Source organism: Nerophis lumbriciformis, linkage group LG24, assembly GCF_033978685.3.
Source record: "Nerophis lumbriciformis linkage group LG24, RoL_Nlum_v2.1, whole genome shotgun sequence".
Classification (NCBI taxonomy): domain Eukaryota; kingdom Metazoa; phylum Chordata; class Actinopteri; order Syngnathiformes; family Syngnathidae; genus Nerophis; species Nerophis lumbriciformis.
Genome location: NC_084571.2, coordinates 4,397,029 through 4,410,535, shown reverse-complemented (window position 1 = coordinate 4,410,535; position 13,507 = coordinate 4,397,029). Strand labels below are relative to the sequence as shown.

General features: G+C 40.2%; 1 protein-coding gene across 1 annotated transcript; it reads right to left on the bottom strand.

Moving 5' to 3' along the window:
* Positions 1-12,549, bottom strand: LOC140679792 (uncharacterized). Its single transcript, XM_072915932.1, has 21 exons — positions 12,524-12,549; positions 12,390-12,449; positions 12,230-12,265; positions 11,072-11,146; positions 10,924-11,001; positions 10,829-10,852; positions 8,621-8,665; positions 6,915-7,724; positions 6,593-6,649; positions 6,459-6,503; positions 6,321-6,371; positions 5,770-5,844; positions 5,616-5,651; positions 3,575-3,619; positions 3,437-3,478; positions 3,320-3,373; positions 1,770-1,844; positions 1,652-1,678; positions 947-985; positions 440-496; positions 1-183 (listed from the first exon to the last, which is right to left on the bottom strand). Exons 7-21 carry the CDS (start codon positions 8,643-8,645, stop codon positions 179-181), a joined length of 1,443 nt encoding a protein of 480 aa, XP_072772033.1. The 5' UTR covers positions 8,646-8,665; positions 10,829-10,852; positions 10,924-11,001; positions 11,072-11,146; positions 12,230-12,265; positions 12,390-12,449; positions 12,524-12,549; the 3' UTR covers positions 1-178.
* Positions 12,550-13,507: the final 958 nt, after the last annotated feature.

Sequence of the window (13,507 nt, the reverse complement as noted above, 5' to 3'; positions counted from 1 at the left end):
AATAATTTAGTTTATTTTCCATATTTATTTTCAAATACATCGTTCACTTGTTTTGTCACGTAGAAACGCTTAACAAAAGCCAGTTACATATGACGGTTACAAACATAAAAACACAGCAAGATTTTAAAAAAACAAAAAACTGTATGGAAAAGATTTGAAGCTCAGCAGGTCATTTTCATCAGCCTGACAAAGACAAAAACACAATCTATTGACATAATCCAACTACTGACAACATTTTAAGTTTCAGTGATGAAGACACAAAAATGTATTTTAGAATGACTTAAAAACATTAAGAGCACAAATAAAACGTTTACGGCACAAACAACTGAACAGCAGTGGCATTTCAATATTTGCAATGACAAGCGAGACAGCTTTACACAGGTTGGTAAGAATGATACAGACATTACTATAAGGACTTTAAAACAGCCCTCATTCTCACCTTTGTATCCACCTGCAAGGCGCCCGGTTCCTGCACCATATTTACCGGCTTGCTGTCCTGTAAAAAATTCCATTCAGTTCCATGTTAGAAAAAAAAAGTAAAGTCTGGAAACAGCTCAAACTTGAAAGTCACCGCTTCTTTCATGGGTGTCTGAAGGTGCTGCTCCTCAAACGAAATGCATAAACAAATGTAAAAAATAGACAAGCATTTCAGCTCATATATTACTGTTTTTTCCATTTTATTTATAGACCGTAGTTGGCATTCTTAAAATACTCAACTCATTTTATTCATATGACTGTTTTTCTGGTTTTGTGATCTTATGTGGAGATATCTGTTATATCACGACACAGTTTGTCGTTATTACTGAAGTAGTGGAAATCAAGATGATAATTCGGAAATACACTGCAGTGCTGCTGTGCCAAAATTGCGATCCAAGGAGAAGCTCGCAGTATTTAGCAAGGTCAAGAGAGGAAGGTGATGATGAAGGAGGAAGTCTGTTTTGCTTACCCAACGCGTCTTGACTTGCACCTAGCTGTTGCCCATAGCCTTGGCACGCACACACACACAAACACTCATCAGTAACCCAGTAACACAACAAAATATTAGCAACAGCCTTCTTTTTTTGTGCCAAGGCTTACTGGCAAAAACAGCCTCCACCATTGACTCAAAATGCTTAAATATGCGTAGTTTCACAACTCGTCCCGATTTTTGCTTCCTTCCCTGAATTCGACCACTTGATGATAGAAATGAAAACCGATTTAGCGCTAACCCAACAGGCACAGGACATTGATACAACGTTGATTATACGTACATGTCCTTTAAAACTGACTTCGAAACAATGTTGCAAAGTAGTTGTATTTGTAAATTGAGACAACGTTGATGTCTAACGTTGGATCCACATTGTTGGTTTGGAAATGACCAAATTTCAATGGTCAAATCCACGTCACAACCTGACATTGAATAAACATTGTCAAAAAGCATGTTGTTTCAAGATTGTTTGTGTGTTGTAAAATATTTGTTGGGATGTTACCTAAATTCCATGATCAAGTCAACGTCAGAACCCTACAAGGATTAAACCTCATCAAAAAGCATGTTGTTCCAACGTTAGGTTTCAATTGCTTAATGTCAGGACCTAATACAACAAGTTCTCAATGTTGTTTCAATATATTGTGCTTGCTGGGAGAAAGGAAAGAAAATGGTGAAAGGCCTTACCTGCTTGTGGAGTGCCGTATGCTGCACCTGAACACACACCAAAAAACAGAATCATTAGACTGGAAAACACAATGTTCAATAAAAATATTTTACTTTGTAATTTCAACTTTGTTCTCACCGTGTTTGCTGGCGCTTTTGCTGCCATCACCGCTGAGGCCGATAGGTTGAGCAGCGTATGGATAGCCGCCATCTCCTGGGAATGACAGAGAAGGTAAGGGTTGGAATGTAATACAGTGGAAGCTCAATTTCCGAACATCTGTTTGCGAACTTTCTGATTTAACAAACTTTTAGCTCGAACCAAATATGTCTCCTTGTGCAAAGCATGTCTCCGTGTACGAGTGCTTCATTCATTCAATCATTTTGTGTCATGCCTGCAGGCAAAAAGCAGGGCGCAGTATCTTCTCAGTACTTGAGTGCGTGTGCCTTCTCTGTGTTTTATTGCCTTTTGACAAGTTTTGTCCATTTTGCTAACTCAAAATGAATGCCAGAACGACAACAAACCTGCGTGGAAAGAAAGAAAGAATTGCTGTGGAAGTAGAAAAAAAAAAAACCACCATTTGCGAGAAGTACAATAATGGCAATCACAAGTATGAAAGAATCGACAAAGCAGATTTCGTACTAAAGCAAGTCTTAATTGTGATGAGCAAAGTCCAGAAAAATATGCCAAAGCAGACTTAATATGCAGCAGATGAGAAGAGCAACTTCTCGTTCAGCAATACATCTTTCAGGACACACACACAGCCCTTCCTCCGATGCCTGCCTTCTCCCTCTCTGTTTCTTTCTTGACAGCTCCTCCTGTGCCAATGTTAATGTACCGTAAGTGGATTTTCATTTTTTTACATGTTGATTATTGTAGCAATATGGTTGTTAAGGTTTTTTTGATTTGTGATCGTTTGTGAGGGCACCAAAGCGACTTCTGTGTTAGTGTGCGTGTTGGCAGAGGAGCACATACAGAGCTTGTTGTTTCGGCTTGGTAATAAAAAGACAGTTGATCCATCACCTCCTTGTTATGTTTGTTTGATATACAGTAACGTTCAGCACTTTCTATTGTGTTCAAAGTGTACAAACCTTCACTATTATATGGACTTTTTTTCAAGGCTGGAACCAATTATTCTTGTTTACATTGTTTCTTATGGAGAAAATTGCTTCACTATACAAACTTTTCGATTTACGAGCCCTGTTCAAGAACCAATTAAGTTTGTAAATCGAGGTTCTCCAACAGGCACAAGATATTAAAACAACATTGAGAACTTTTTGAATTAGGTCCTGAGGTTGAGCAACTCAAACACAACGTTAAAACAACATGCTTTTTGACGACGTTTAATCAATGTTGGGTTCTGATGTTGACTTGACTATTGAAATTTGGTAATTTCCCAGCCAATATTCTACAACACAAATACAACGTTGAAACAACATGCTTTTTGACAACGTTTATTCAATGTCAGGTTGTGACGTTGATTTGACCATTGAAATTTGGTCATTTCCCAACCAACAACGTGGATCCAACGTTGGACATCAACGTTGTCTCAATTCACAAATACAACTATTTTGGAACGTTGTTTCAATGTCAGTTTTAAATGACATGCATGTAATAATCAACGTTGTATCAATGTCCTGTGCCTTGTGGGTCTACTGTAGTAGTTTTCCTAAGATGTACTTTAAGGTTACCTTCAAGTCGGGCAGGAGCCACAGGAGCGCCAGCATACGGGCCCTGAGCTCCAGCTGCAGGATGAAAACAAGATTTACAAGTTACAAAAAAACAGCAGTCAAGTACAAAATTCTCACCATATTTTCCAGCAGCCGGGTCCAGTCCAGCGCCAAGTCCTCCTGGAACAAGATAAGACCTCATCCTCATTGTTTTATTTAAAAATAAGAATCGAAACAAGTGCACATTACCAGAGGAATATTAATGGACTAGCTTACCGTATGGTACCTGAGGCTGTCCAGCGTAGCTTCCTGTATTCAAAGCTGCAACATTCACAAAACTAAAAAGTTAAATTGCCTTTTCAACCATTTTAAACTTACTATTTGTAACTTTCTTTTTCCTTTTGGGTCACAATGAAAATGTTCCCTCACCTGAAAATGCACATATTACAGTACTGTTGATCAAAGTGTAGAGCAAAAGCATCCATAGGCCACTAAACTACTGGGCAGCGACACCCAGTGGATAAAAACTGCATACATCAGCTGATTTTTTATTACCTCCAGGAGGTTATGTAGTTGTCATTGTTAGTCTGTCAGTTAGTTGCAGTAGCTGGCAAAGCAACTCAAAAAGTTATGGGTCGATTTTCATGAAACCTTCGGGAAATGTCCGAATCGGGCTAAAGAACAACTGTTAAGACTTTGGGCCTGATCAGGATCATTCCTACTACGTTACCTTACTTTTACATTTCTGTGTGTGTGTGTGTGTGTGTGTGTGTGTGTGTGTGTGTGTGTGTGTGTGTGTGTGTGTGTGTGTGTGTGTGTGTGTGTGTGTGTGTGTGTGTGTGTGTGTGTATAGTGGCCCCGCAAAGACAAAGACAGTGGATGACTGACAAAGAGTGTTCACCCCGTTTCTTTCGTTATGGGCAGATTTTGATGACACTTTAAGGAAAATCAGTAATGGTATATGGCCGTGTTTACTAACCATAGGGTTCGTGGCCCATTGTGGGGTCGCGAGAACCCCCTACAGGGCCGCCAAAAGATATTTGTTTCTCAGCTGTGGTCACTTTTCCACCCCTTGTGGCAGTAATGACAATTTAAAACAAACAATAGAAGTCTGGAGCTAAAGTCATAGTTAAGCCATAGACAGTTTAAGTAACATATATATTGTTAATATGATTTATTATTGAATTAGTTGGAATTTATTTTAGCTCTGCGTGGTTGTACGTAAATTTAATTTTACATAATTTTTTTAGAGTCCCTTCTTTTTCAGTATATTTGATTAGTACCGTATTTTTCGGACTATAAGTCGCAGTTTTTTTCATAGTTTGGCCGGGCTCCAGTGCGACTTATATATGTTTTTTTCCTTCTTTATTATGCATTTTAGGCAGGTGCAACTTATACTGCGGTGCGACTTATACTCCGAAAAATACGGTACTTATTTTAGTAATCAGTCTGACCTAAGTCTTGATCATCTTTGTGATTAACACATGCTTTCATATCCTTTGACATGGTTTTTACTGTTATAATTAACTATTATTAAATCAAAAGTAAGATTACTAATTCAGTGTTAATATGTGAGTGGGCCCAGGCCCCTCTGTAGTGGAAAATTGGGCCCTAAGGTCCAAAAAATTAAGAACCCCTGGGATAAAGAACAACTGACTACTTTTTGAGGGTGATCCGGATCACCGTCTGGATTCAGGACTTTCACCACTATTGAGAGGCATGGCATGGCGGAAGGTCTCTGCTTTTCTGGTTATTGAGAACTTCATGACTGTAGTTTCCAAAGTGCAACCCGAAAGCAGTTTGTGTCCCGCAGCACATTTTTTAATGGCCCGTGGCATATTCTGATAATAAAATTAAACCCAACTCGCATTAGAAGATTTTAAAGCAGTATTTGGGCCACACAGAAATATAAAAAATTTAAAAGTGGCCCAAATCCCCGAAAATTGTCACTTACAAACAAAAATGTCAAACATCATATGCGTCTTACAGAATTATTTGTCAAATCTGTTCTGGTTTCGGTGTTTTCCTATATATTGTTTAAATTGCTTAGTACATTTTAGCCTGTTTAAAAAAAAGATTGGCCCATCTTAAATCTTTTTGAATGTCCGTCTAAAAAATGTTTGTATGCAGGCATGGTCAGAAAAAGTTTGGACAATCCTACTTTTTGACAATTTAATATAAGCCAGTATTTTCCACTTTATTTCCATGTGACTGTCCTGTATCAAAGGTACGGACACAGAATGAGTCAATATTCATTTGTTAGCCTTATTAGTTAACTACACAGAGTTGTTCACTTAATTGTGTGAGAGGCACTCACCAGCTCCATAAGGATTGCCGTAACCGTTCCCATGACCTATCAGATTTGGAGGCAAATAAATAAATGCTTGTTTGCATACGACGCTTCAAAGCACATCCTATTCAAAGAACAGGATCACAACTACACGTTCATCTTTTGTTTGATGGCTTCTTACCGTAGCCGTTGCCTGCCTGAGCACCGAGGAAACCTGCGCCACCGTTACCATAACCTGCAGCGCCGTTACCATAACCTGTGACAACACATTGACTCACCGTCACTACACTGCATTTGGAGAGGGAAACATGTACAGTATTTCTATAAGTTATATAAAGGTCTAGTTTAAATGTTGAAATTGTTTGAATGTTGGTAAAGGGCTAGCATATTTTTAAGATGGCGCAAGTAACAGAATCTATTATTATTAGGTTAAAAGGTATGAAATTAGCATGAAATATTAGCATGCTAATATTAGCATTTTACGGGGCAACAGCCAGCATACGTGTAAGATGGCACCAAGTAAAGAAAACTATGATTATTAGGTTAAAACGTAAACCATCAACACATTCCATTCCTTCTGGACTTTCATGCTATTTACCACTTTTCAAAATTCCCACTGTTCACAAATCTATAATATCTAAGCCCTTAGTTTTTTAACTGTAGTTTTTTTAAAGGACTTTATCAATTAAGTCGGTATGGTACGGGATTTTTTGCACACACACTAATTCTGACCTGTTGGCACACCGGCAGGACCTTTGGTATATCCTCCATGACCAAGAGCAGCTAGAGATGGCAAGTTTGACAGAAAATTAGTTGGGATTTTGCAAAAACAACCAAGAAAATAGTACACAAGACGATGTGAAGACCTACCTCCAAGTTTACCGCCTGCTCCCAAGTATGCTCCCTGGCCTAAAGCTGTAGCCAGTGAATGGAAGTATAAATGTGCATTCATAAAAAGCGGCTAAAAAAAGATTGTTAGTTAAAATGTTTGTGCCCCGCGTTACCTGGTCCATAAGCCCCCGGTACCAGGCCTGCTCCAAGATAGTTCCCTTGACCATAACCTACAGAGGGAGATGAGAACACAACAGATTGAATATAGGCACACTAACACAAACTATAGAAGTCTAAAAATAAGAACTCACAAACAACTGGTTTGTGAGGATGAAATGAAACATGAAAACAATTAAAAGGCAGTTGTTATTTAGATATATGGTATTAGGAATAAAAAGGACTGAGTCTGATTCCAAAAAGTGTATCTACTCCACAGAAAGGGGATTTTAATCAATCATCTATTGTAAACTATCAAATTGTCTGGCAAGCTTTTACCTTCCTGCCCTCCACCGACACCTAAACCTGCCCGTGGGGTCAAAGGTATACTACTTCTTTGCACTTCCTGTGTTTGAGGATTTGACGGTTGTTTGCTTGAAGTCCCACTGATTGTCCGTTCTTTGGAGTTTTGAGCCGGGATCCCAAGGACACCTCGCCTCTTCTGTTCGGGAGCTAAAATGATTCTGGGAGCTCGCAAGCGAGCTAATGGATTGGCGTCTGGGGCTGGTAAAAGACCAAATGTTTCAGGTCTTGGCGCTTGAGGAGCAGCACGGGCAAGATGGTGTCCCAAATTCCTGGAGGATCCACAGTTGATGATTTTCCAGCGCTGTAGACGAGATGCCTCATTGCCTCTGCCGTTCTGTGCAGGGGAAGACGCATCGATGGTTCTGGGCTTGTCTTGATCTACAGACTCCGGTTTTGGGGCTCCTCCAGAGGGCCGTGTGGCTCCATGACTTGCACTGATCTTTCTTTTCAAAACTAAAGGATCAAGAGCGACCCCTGCTGGTGCGGGGGACACAGCCAGACCAAGACTTTGGGCCCCCAAGTTTGGCTCAAGTTTCGGGTCGAGGCTTTTAGCTTCTATTCCAGTCACCAGTACAGCAGGTGCAAAGCTACTGTCTGTATCTAATTCAGGAGCTGTAGGGCCGAGTGCACTTCCTCTCTCCTTGTTGGACCTTTCAACTCCAAGAGTTCCTTCTGGACCTCCCAATGGGGCACCAAGGGCTCCACTTTTTGCTCTCTTGCCATCCTGAGCAGCTTGGCCTTGCGTGGCCTTCTCCAATCCTCCCACATCTGCCGCAGACACACCTGACAGGGACATATCATCATGCAAAAAAAGTGTTCACCCCACGACGACAAATAACGACGGCCATGACATGCACCTTGCTGATGTAGTATCTGTTGCCATGTGATGGCACATGTTTTTAAAGCATTGTGTGTCAGCAAACATTTAGTTTTGTGAACCACAGTTACTTAGTGGCCAAACCTAAATACATGGACAATAGGGTGTCCTCCAGACCATCAATATACTATATGGAGGAAATCAGAGTCTCAGGGGTAAAAGGGGAAAATAAACATCTCGGCCCTACCACCATGACAATAGTAGGAAGCTAGGACACAGGTGGAACTCATTAACAGCCCAAAAGACCAAGGGTCACGGGCTGAGACATGTACAACCCAATTCTGGAACAAAGAAGTTGACAACTAAAAAAGGGACAGTACGGCGTGTATAAAGATTGATGTTTCACACACACACACACACACACACACACGTACACACACGTACACACACGTACACACACACACACACACACATAACTTGGCTAGGTTCTCCCTACATATACTGTATACTGTACATGCTACAGGACCTGTTGTGATGCTCGCTCTTCAATAAAGTAATCTTTGTTCAACAATCATCACCGGCATCATCCCTAATGCTTCACACACCCACGCCACCCTTCTACCTATGAGAAGGAGGCAGGCCAGAGACACGACACTGACTACACAGACTGGCATCCATGGTCAGTCTAATTCAAATACAAAATAAGATGAAACCATGCTGAAAAGATGAATCTACAGTATTTGCTTGGAAAATGCTTTTATGCTCCTCTCATACTATAAGCGTTCGAGTAATCATGCATACAAATGTGAACCATGAGGCGAAACAAATAGCTTCTGAGTTTGTGGTGTAAATACTTGATTACCTGGTCTGACCGCAGGGTAGCCCATGCCAGGTAAAGGTCCGTATCCTGACAAAAAATAAAGTGTCACATTTAAAACATATAAAAACAAACATGCATTATGCCAGTGACGTGCGGCAAGGTTCGTGGCTGGTGAGGCTTTGACTCCTTTGGGAGGTTTTGGTGGAATTCTTGTGTTCTCATCAACGTTAATACAGTTGCTCATTAAGAGGAAGACAAGAAAAAGTAGCAATTATTCCCTTTAGGTAAAAATTTGTTTTTTAGAGACAGTGGAACTTTGATTTACGAACCCCTCTATTTCTGAACTCTTACATCGAGACAGATATGCCTCTGTGTATGTGAACTATGTCTCTGTGTACGAACGTTTCACTCTTTCATTCACTGTGTCCCACCTGCAGGCACAAGGCGTCACATTTTTGGGAAGGTTTTTTTTGGGTGTGTGCCTATTATGTGTTTTTTCGGCTTTTGACAAGTTTTGTCCAATTTGCTAACTCAATAGGAGTCCCAAGACAACATACCAGTGTAGAAAAGACAGAGGGAATCGATATGAAGTTAAAATAAGACTATTTGCAAGAAGTACTGTACATTAATGGCGCTCATAAGCATGGGAGAATCGATGAAGAAGGCTTCGTACCACAGCAAGTATTAATTGTGAGGAGACCAAATTTTCTGGTAAAAATGTCAAAGTGGACCTACTTCACAGCGGATGAGAAGACTACCTCTTGTTCAGCGACGCCTCTTCCAAGACATACGGCTCCACCACCCCGGTCCATCCTCTCTCCCCCGTCTGTCCACTCCTTTCTCGTCCGCTTTTCCTTTGCCGATGTTAAGGTAAGTGGATTTTACTTTTTAAAATGTTTATTATCGTAGCAAAATGGTTGTTAAAGTTAAGGATTTTTGATCATTTGTAAGGGCACCAAGGGGGCGCGTGTTGGCAGAGCAACACATATAGGGGACAGCAGCTTGATGTTGTACCAATGATAGTCACACACACACTAGGTGTGGTGAAATTACCCTCTGCATTTGACCCATCCCCTTGTTCCACACCCTGGGAGGTGAGGGGAGCAGTGAGCAGCAGTGGTGGCCACGCTCGAGAATCATTTGGGTCCCATTTTTATAGTCTTTGGTATGACTCAAAATGGGGTTTGAACTCACGACCTACCGATCTCAGGGCGGACACTCTAACCACAAGGCCACTGAGCAGGTCCTATAAAAATGATCCATCAACCGCTTATGTTTATTTGATATACAGTACTTTATATTATGTTCAAAGTGTACAAACCTTCACTAAAATATGGACTTTTGTTGAGGCTGGAATACATTATTCATATTTACCTTGTTTCTTATGGAGAAATTTGCTTCACTGTGCAAACTTTTTGAATTACGAATGCTAAATTTGTAAATCAAGGTTCCACTGTATGTTTTTACCATGTTGTTACGTGCACCATACGCACGCCTTCATCTGTGTCTGTTTTACTAATTATTGTGATTGGATAGCATACTGGTGTCAAAGAGATAAAGCCCAGCGGCGGAGCTCTCTAACTCTCTCTCTGTCTCTCACCCGTACCCGTGTATCATGCCAAACCTCTCTTGATAAGCGACAATATAATTTGTACTTTAATTATTTTGTTAAATAAACTGTTCAATAAGAACCAGTAAGTCAATAGCGTCTGCCCTTGATGCTTCGCGTCCCTTTTTAAACTAGACAAGCGGCACTGGGACCGTAACACATGTTTTTTGTAAAACCAAAAGCCATTTATGGTTTTATTGTCATTTGTATATGAAGTCCATGCTCTTCTCTTTTTCTTGGAAAAACTATGTTACCCTGTTGTAAAAGTCATTACTTAAATTAAGGCTGTAAAATGTCAGTGTATAGTAAATGTTTCTGCAAATATTATACTGACAACATGCTAATAAACAGAAAAGGGCACAACATTAAACACAGTTTATGAAGAGTTGTGCAATCAGAGTGTAGGCACGGCTCCCACTGCCTCAAGTCAGGTTTTTGCCTTGGGTTTCTTCAAGAAATGTGTGAATCTGTCGATTTTTAATTAAGAACATTTTAAAAACGATTATAGAAAATGCATTTTAAACAGTTCAATTGACTAATATTGGTACTTATTTTATGTTATTGGTTTGCTTTCCCTGACTGCAGATCACTGCACCAATTTCATTCAGTGCTACTTCAAATGAAACAATGATGTTTTTTACCTGTTAGAGGGACACCACCATAAACTGTAAAGACACAAACATTTTTTAGGAGAATGGCACAGTAGAGTGCAGATCTCCACCAAGGAGAGTCTTACCACGTTTGCCTCCATGGCCCAGGCTAAGTCCATTTGTATGTCCATGTCCCAGAGGTAATCCTGTGCCAAGACCGGCCCCTAGTAAATACAACATTATAATAATTTCAGCTGCCTACTACAGGCTAATAAGTACACAATATGTCAATACCGTAGACTCCATGGGTTCCATAGCCACTAGGTAGCCGTGCAGGTACATTTCCTAGTCCAAGAGGTCTGTAGCCTCCTATGACAACAGTTAAAATAAAAAAATAGTATTATTTGTAAAATATCATGCAGGTTGATATTGAATCTGCACACCCTTCTCTGTTTCAAAACTATGCTTCTTTATATCATATATTGGGTGGCACGGTGGGTAGAGCAGCCATGCCAGCAACTTGCGGGTTCCCGGTTCAATCCCCGCTTCTACCATCCATGTCACCCCTGTTGTGTCCCTGGGCAAGGACCACTCACACTGGTGTATGAATGTGAATGAATTGGTGGTGGTCGGAGGGGCCGTAGGTGCGAATTGGCAGCCACACTTCCGTCAGTCTACCGCAGGGCAGCTGTGGCTACAAATTTAGCTTACCACCATCAAGTGTGATTGTGGAGTGAATGAATGATGGGTTCTCAGTTCTCTGTGAAGTGCTTTGAGTGTCTACAAAAGCGCTATATAATGCATTATTATTCTTATGTTATTATCGGGGGTATTTTGACTATTTTTGCAATTTTTCTGGCTCCAAGAACTTCAGATTGGTGCCTTAAACAACTGTTTCTCGGTACTCAGTTATAATACACTTTTGGCACTTGTGACAGTAATGACAAACTCAAACAAACAAAAGAAGTCTGGGGCTAGAGTTGTAGAGAAGTTTCTTAAGCGCAAAAATGATGACTAAAATGGTGAAACTGTATTTTTATTTGCACTTACATTTTATTGACAGTTACGTAACATAATAAATACAAATTTAGTTTATTCATTTTAGCACAAAATCGTTGTAGATACATTTATTTTTGTTTATAAGTCCCCTCTTTTGCAGTATATTTCGTTAGTACCGGTACTTATTTTTCTAATCGGCCTGACCTAATACTGAGATTTATCTGGTAAATAAATAATATAGGTGATAAACACATGGTTTCATATCATTGGACAAGGTTGTAAACTGTAAGTAGGTTAGAGATAATTATTGAATATGAATAAAATCCAAGAGTAAGGTTACTAATTCAGTGTTGATATTTGAGTGGTCCCTCTGTAGTGGACAAGTCTGGCTCCGAGGCCAAAAAGGTCAAGAACGCCTGCCTTGACCTGCATCTTAAATTGATGACAACTTACCAACTCCAAGTGGACTGGTCACCGGGTAATGGCCAACTAAAAAGAGGTAAGCATTAACGTTACACCATGAGAGACCATTTTGTTCAAATACTGCAAACATGACAATATTAATCAATAAAGAATAAAAATCTTTTTTTTTTCTTCAGAAAATGAAACATACTTCCAGCTTTCAAAGGTTTGTTGGCATATCTGCTGCCCAGAGCTCCCAGGGCACCGTGCACTGTGACAAAATACAAAGAACAGTCAGGAAAATGTCTACCTGCTCTCAGTGGCTAAAGCCTTCTGAGCACTGACCTCCTTTTGTTTTAGCTCCAACGCCAACACCTGGAGAGCAGATTCAAGTGTTTTATGAAGCAACATATTCATAATAATGATATACTAATCACCTTTACCTCTGGCTGGCACCACTCTGCCCCAGGACACAGCCTGAGGTTTCACACCTGAAAAATGAAAATAAAATTAAACCACATTAAACGCTTGATGCCCCTAAATACTTGGGCTGAATGGACACATACAGCAGAAAAAGGCAATGACGCATGAAAACAGGCGACTTTGTGGAGCCTGTTGCTTCTTGTCACATTTGTCTGTCAAATTTTATCCGGCCTTTGATCAAAGGACATTAAAAAATTCGAACTTCGGTAATGTGGAGTGGTATTTAACAAGTGAGTGAGACTGAGCCACTGAAAGCGCTGATTCATGGAAGCTTTGGAAGAAAAAAGGCACCACCGATGTCCACCCAAAAATAATATACTTGCTGGAGCGTCCTTAACTCAACTGCTTTTTTAAGAGTCCTGTAAAAATACAACAGCAGGCGTATTTCTTTGTGAATGTAACTTAAGTGGAATAACTAATACAGTTAAAAACAAGCAAACCTAACCTCAAGAAAACAATTAAAAATGTCATAACTAGAATAGTTGTCAAATTATCAAAATGAAAAAGTACTTTTCTTGCACCAAAAGCAGCTCCAATGCAGATTTTTTTATAGCATGTATTAATTAAGTCACTTATTATCTTTCAAAGCCTTTACAAAAGCATGTGTTGTTGCTTACCGCCCTGCAGTGTTTGCTCAATGAGGCAGAGGAGCAGCGAGGCTTGAAGAAAAGCTGGACACAGCATGATAGAGGAGAGATGACAAGATCAAATGATGGCTGGATGAATGAATGGAAGCAAGTTATAGGTCTTTTATAGGCTGCGGTGTGTCACGGCTCCCTCCCACTGACCGGTCCTTCCCCATGCGCTGGTCCTGTTGGGTCACAATGAGGCCCGTTTTAGTCCACT

What these genes read in the sequence shown, in the direction of transcription:
- LOC140679792 (XM_072915932.1), bottom strand. Translation starts at nt 8,645, where the DNA reads ATGGGCTACCCTGCGGTCAGACCAG. An exon ending in ACCGGGGGCTTATGGACCAG is followed by an intron (nt 6,504 to 6,592) that starts GTAACGCGGGGC and finishes CACTGGCTACAG; the next exon opens with CTTTAGGCCAGGGAGCATAC. An exon ending in TCAGGCAGGCAACGGCTACG is followed by an intron (nt 5,652 to 5,769) that starts GTAAGAAGCCAT and finishes CAAATCTGATAG; the next exon opens with GTCATGGGAACGGTTACGGC.